Raw genomic sequence first — 6,000 nt, forward strand, 5'->3', positions numbered from 1 at the left:
CAGACTTGCTGTCTCCAAAGCAGCCACCATTGACTAAATGCTTTCATCATCAAGTTGATAGTGTGATGATCATCATGGTTCAGACGAGCCTTTGCCGTGGTCCCAGAGATAGACTAGAGATGGGATAGACTAGAATCTCTTCTTTCTTCTCTTCTCCCACCCCAAACAGGGTCTCATTTACCCCAGGATGGTCTCTAACTTGCTATATAGTTGAGGATGACCTTGAACTCCCCATCTTCCTTCCACGTCACACTGGGTTGGGAATCATAACCCCAGCTTCAAGGATATCAAGAAGGCACCCTACCCACTGAGCTATGTCCCAGTCCCACCCTGGAGCTTTCTAGCTCCAGAGTACCTACAAATCCTCGCCAGGCCTCAGCTCTGATTATCATGTGTTACCTTAGAAACCTTTTGATGACTAGGGAGCAGTAGGCTGTGTTGGGGCCTCTCCTAGAAGCCAAGGTCTAGAGGTGAGTGACCAGTTCAAGTTTTAACTTTCCAGGCCACAGAGGCAGAGCTTAGCCCATGTTAACTCCAAGGCTAGCAACCTGTGCTTCAGACTGAGGACACAGGAAGGACCCTGGGACCACCTAGTCCCTGGCTAGCTATAGGACGTGCTGACTTCAGAAGGATCCCATGATCTCACTACAGTGGATGCTGATGTGCTCTGGCATTCTTTGGATCCTAGCCTGCCCACATAGCCACTCTCCCATCTCCTTGCCTGTGCACTCCTCTCCTCTCTCAACACCTCCTTTCTGACCTGGCCCCTACCACACTGAGGAAATGAAAGCAAGACCCACCCACGGCTCTCAACGCTCAGCTCTGCTCTGGGGCTCATGCTCCGTTATTCCTTTAGGTCCTCCACATCTGTACCTGCCACCTCTGCTGGTCCCTGTCCTCCTACTCCAGGGAATGGCCTCAGCTTCTTCTTCCCTCTTTCTTACATCCCCTCTCTCCCATAATACAGCTTCTCTTTACATTATCACATAAATGCTCTAATGGTTCCATCTCTAAACAACAAAACACAAACTTTAGCTGGGTGTGGTGGCACACACCCGGAAGAGGATTGGTCTGAAGGACTGCAAGAGGTCCTTCCTTCCTTCCTTCCTTCCTTCCTTCCTTCCTTCCTTCCTTCCTTCCTTCCTTCCTTCCTTCCTTCCTTCCCTTCTCTTCTCTCTCTCCCTTCCTTCCTTCCTTTTTAAAAGATTTAGTTATTTATTTTATGTATATGAGTACACTGTGGCTGACTTCAGATACACCAGAAGAGGGCATCAGATCCCATTACAAATGGTTGTGAGCCACCATGTGGTTGCTGGGAATTGAACTCAGAGCCTCTGGAAGAGCAGTCAGTACTTTTAACCGCTGAGCCAGCTCTCCAGCCCCCAGGATATTGTTTCTTTAGATGGGTATTTTGCCTGCATGTATGTCTGTATACAAAATATATGCAGCACCCACAGAGTCGAGAAGATATCAAGTTGACAGTTGTGAGCTGAGAATCAAACTGGGTTCCCTGGGAAAAGCCAGTTTTCTTTACCACAGTCATCTCTCTACCCAAGATGGTTTCAAAAACTGAAACTAAAACCAACCTTTGTCCCCACTTAACACAGGTACACACTACCACCAGCCATTATGCTCCCTTTTAAGGCAAAGCTCTCTGACAGAGCCATCTATATAGTCTCCCAGAGCTGTCTATACTGTCTCAGAGCCGTCTATGCAGCTTCTTAAAACAGTCTGTCCTTGTTCCAAACACTTAACAGTAAGGAAGTTTTAAACATACAGACAAATGTAGGACAAATATGTAAGACTCATCTATATACTATTTCAGATTCATCCATTTACTCTATAATCTGCACCTTTTTCCTGTACTCTTCCAAGTTTGAGACATTGGAGAAGTACTGTTGTTTCTAAGTCTCTTTCCCATAAGGCTGTTGGCTTCCTTTCTGTTTCTGTAGACCATACCAGTGGCCTAATTTTCAGGCCATATATTCCTGGCAGGTATCTTGTAGCCACAAGGGCACGAGGTGGAGCCCAAAGGTTGACAATCCAAAGAGACTAGCCTTTCCTCCTGGGAGAAGTTTGTCATCTGTTCAGCCTCACTGGATTGGCCCCAAGCAGAGGAAGCTGAGGAAGCTGAGGCCTGCTCATGCTGGCCTCAAATCCATGGAGAGGCTTTGCTCTCTTCGCAAGCCTAGGGCAGGCCAGCCTGCTCTCAGGTCACACAGACCTCTTCTGGAATCCTCTAAGATGACTGAGCCAATCATCGCTGAATATGCTTCTGAATTTAACTGGTATTTGTTTCTTTGTCTGCGTAAAAGCACTGTGGGCCAGAACTAGGCAGTGATAGACCCTGGCCCACAGAACCTATGCTCTGCTGGGGACATTGCCAAGGACAGGACAGGGCTTTATTGCCAGCCCCAGCCTGAGGACTACCCTAGTCACTCGTAGAAACCCACCCTGAGCAGGTCATGTGCCCCTCCCTGTCCTTCTGTCCCCTGGCAGGTAGACCCTGTGAAGTTGCGTCAGGCTCTCCGCACAGTTTTCTTCAACCAGAACTTCATCTCGATTCCTATGCTGGTCATCTATTATCCCTTCTTGAAGTGGAGGAGAGACCCGTGCTCCCGAGAGCTGCCTACCTTCCACTGGTTCCTGGTGGAGATGGCCTGTTTCACCCTTTTACAGGAAATCTTGTTCTACTACGTACATCGGTGAGCTCCCTACAGACACAGTCAGCCCCACCTTGGGACAGCTCCCTGGTCAGCACAGGCCACTGAACTGTGGTCTCTGTTCTCAAGTCCCACCCAACAATTTCCAGAGACACAACTGATTCTCCAACTTGACACAATGCCCAGGGATAGAATATCCGTATGTATGGGAGAGCGGGCCAGTTCCCATCCATTTCCTGCTGGTCCTTTCTGGGCATCAGTTTGCTTCACCACTGGAGCTGGCCAGCAATGCTAAACCAGCCTAATCACTCACAATGAGACTAGAGGGCAAGGAGTAGCTGCCAGCACCTTGGATGGATGGGGACCACATTCCCACTCTCGCTTTCTTGATCATCCACTTGGGATGGAGGGAAAAGGGGAGTTGACAGTTATCAATTATCTTTCCAGGCTCTTTCACCACCCAATGTTGTACAAGAAAACTCACAAGAAACATCATGAATGGACGGCACCCATTGGCGTGGTCTCAATCTATGCCGACCCTTTAGAACACGTGGTAAATACAGCCCCTGAAGCTCCAGAAGTAGAGGCCGGTGTTTCCCTGCCCTGTTACTTTCTTCTCACTGAATAGCTGCCATTCCTTGGCTGTGCCAGGTGCCTAGTGTGCATTATCATATTCTCCCAATTACATTTTTTATGCCTGATTCAGCTCAAGAGGAAGGTGAAGCTAAGAGAGCGTGTCCCATTACAAACCAAGGCAGTCTCCCTGCAGCATCATGCAGGGCAGAGTGAACGCACAGCTGGGTCCCTCCATCTGGAATCCTTTTTCTTGCAGTTTGCCAACATGTTGCCAGTTTTGGTGGGTCCTCTAGCAATGGGCTCTCACTTGTCCTCCATCACTGTGTGGTTATCCATGGTTCTCATCACCAGCATAATCAACCACACTGGCTACCACCTGCCCTTCCTGCCTTCGCCTGAGTTCCATGAGTACCACCATCTCAAGTAAGCTAACAGCATCCTTGCTCAAGTGTCTCAGGAGACAGTGGTATCTCTCTGAAACTGAGCCAGTCAGGGGAGGCATCTGGCTACAGGAAAGATGCTGCCTAGACAGGGCCACCTTGATCTTTTCTTTGTTTCCCCTGACACCGGGTTCTCCCTGCAGTTGGGGATTCTAATCTTTATTTGGGATCTGGACCTTCTGGATCTTGGGAGCCTTGAGTCTTCTCCTCCATGTGCATAAAAACCTGGCACACTGAACCATCTTCTTAGTTGAGACAGGGTTTCTCTATGTAGTTCTGGCTGTTAATGTAGACCCCGCTGGCCTCAAATTCAAGATATCTGCTTGCCTCTGCCTCCTGAGTGCTGGTAAATGTGCCACACCGCAATTGGCCTTATTCAGGCTTTTCATGGGTCAGCAGGCATACTTAGAACACAGGTTCTTGGGTCCCATTCCAAACTCACCAGTTGAAATACCTGTAGAACACAGCCTGGGGTCCTGCCTCCTAATGTCTTTTGATACAGGGAGCCGAGCCCCTCAGCCTACTTGAACAAGCCTAGGTCTGCACACCAGAATCACACAGTAAAAGTAAAAGCAGGTAGGGAGATCACAGAGAGAGGGTTCAGCAGTTGAAGCTTGCTGCATAAGGGCATGGTAGCAGGCCTTTAATCCCAGGACTTAGTTTGGTGTGAGGTTAACCTGGTCTGGGAGACCAGCCAGGCCTATACAGTGAGATCTCAGCACTCATGTCAGCCTTGCTCACCAACAGCCTCAGCACAGAGGAGACAGGATAGCTGGTGCTTACTGGCTACTAGCTTAGCCAAAAAGGTGACCTCTGGGTTCAGGAAGAAAGAGGAGTGTAGCAGTGGTGGAGGACATTGATGCTCCAGTCTGATCTGTTTGTAGTCATCACTCACACAGAAAGAGGGCTGGTAGGTACCTGCCTAGCATGTGCAAGGTCCAGGGCTCAATCTTCCAGTTGAAAAATTATCACACATAGTGGCTCACAATTTTAAAAACCATCACTGGGAGCCGGGCATGGTGGCGCACCCCCTTGATCCCAGCACTTGGGAGGCAGAGGCAGGCGGATTTCTGAGTTCAAGGCCAGCCTGGTCTACAGAGTAAGTTCCAGAACAGCCAGGGCTACACAGAGAAACCCCAAATCACTGGGGAAGCTGAGGCAGAAGTAGTGCCAACAATCTTTTCCGTGCTGATTCTGCTCAAGAGGACGATGAAGCTAAGTGAGCGCGGTCCATTACAAAACAGGGTGGTCTCCCAATAACATTGTGCAGGGTAGACTAAACACCCAGCTGGGTTCCGAACCAGCTATATGTAGCGAGTTTTAGTTCAGTTTGGCTAAACTGTCTTAAAACCCTTAAGCCACCATCAAATGGAACCCTTCAGGACATCTCTACTGGTACAGGTGGGCACCACGGTGGTGCTATATGTGGGAAGGGGGGGGGTAAGAAATGAGGGCAACTCAGAGCTTCCCACCAGTGTTAGCTGGTTCATTTCCTTCCTTCAGGTCTAACCAGTGCTATGGGGTACTGGGGTTGATGGACCACCTTCATGGAACTGATACCTTGTTTAAGCAGACCAAGGCTTATGAGAGGCATGTCATCCTGCTGGGCTTCACCCCACTCTCAGAAAGCATTCCTGATTCTCCAAAGAAGACAAGCAGTGCACTTGGACCATCTGGCCTCTTCCCTCATCAGTAGACAGCCTGGGGGCCATGCCCGTCCTTAACAATTTGCCTCCCAGGGCTAGAGAGATGGCTTAGTGGTTAAGAGCACTGACTGCTCTTCCAAAGGTCCTGAGTTCAATCCTCAGCAACCACATGGTGGCTCACAATCATCTGTGATGGGATCTGATGCCCTCTTCTGGTGTGTCTTAAGACAGCTATAGTGTACTCATGTATATTAAATAAATCTTAAACAAGACAAAAAAACAATTTGCCTCCCTTGGCCACCATACTTGGCCATGATAGGATCCCAGCTTCCCCAAACATATTTCTCGCATCACTTAGGACTTAGTATTTAGGATGGAGGCCAGCCAGGCAAGACAAGTCAGTAACAGCCAGGGTGAACCCCCTAGTCCTCTACTCCACTCCCCTGTGGTCTAGGCAGGATACTGGGGTGGCTGTTGCCAAGGTCCCTGGAATAGTCACAGGCTAGATGTGCTGACATGCTAGATGTGGTCCCTGCTTCCCACCAAAGAAGCTTGGCTTACTTTTTCCATCCACAAACACAAGTCCCTTTAGAAGGAACATGGACAGACGACAGGGGCCTGTTATTATGACATGCACCCCAAATCCTGTGTCTTACCCTGTGTGTAAACTGGGGC

At 49.2% G+C, this 6,000-nt stretch overlaps 1 protein-coding gene across 3 annotated transcripts in view; it reads left to right on the top strand.

Moving 5' to 3' along the window:
- The window catches only part of Faxdc2 (fatty acid hydroxylase domain containing 2), a 28,647-nt gene extending 23,272 nt beyond the window's left edge, over positions 1 to 5,375 (top strand). For 2 of the 3 annotated variants that reach the window (XM_085829291.1, XM_021175914.2), the window contains exons 5-8: positions 2,500 to 2,705; positions 3,111 to 3,216; positions 3,496 to 3,662; positions 5,183 to 5,375. In XM_085829291.1, coding sequence (XP_085685417.1) covers positions 2,500 to 2,705; positions 3,111 to 3,216; positions 3,496 to 3,662; positions 5,183 to 5,375 — 672 coding nt within the window. The remainder of the gene's footprint in view (positions 1 to 2,499; positions 2,706 to 3,110; positions 3,217 to 3,495; positions 3,663 to 5,182) is intronic. The other variant, XM_085829290.1, reaches the window with a different exon arrangement.
- The last annotated feature ends 625 nt before the right edge of the window (positions 5,376 to 6,000 follow it).

Source organism: Mus caroli, unplaced genomic scaffold (assembly GCF_978045245.1).
Source record: "Mus caroli unplaced genomic scaffold, Mus_caroli_1 scaffold_13, whole genome shotgun sequence".
NCBI classification, from domain to species: Eukaryota; Metazoa; Chordata; class Mammalia; order Rodentia; family Muridae; genus Mus; species Mus caroli.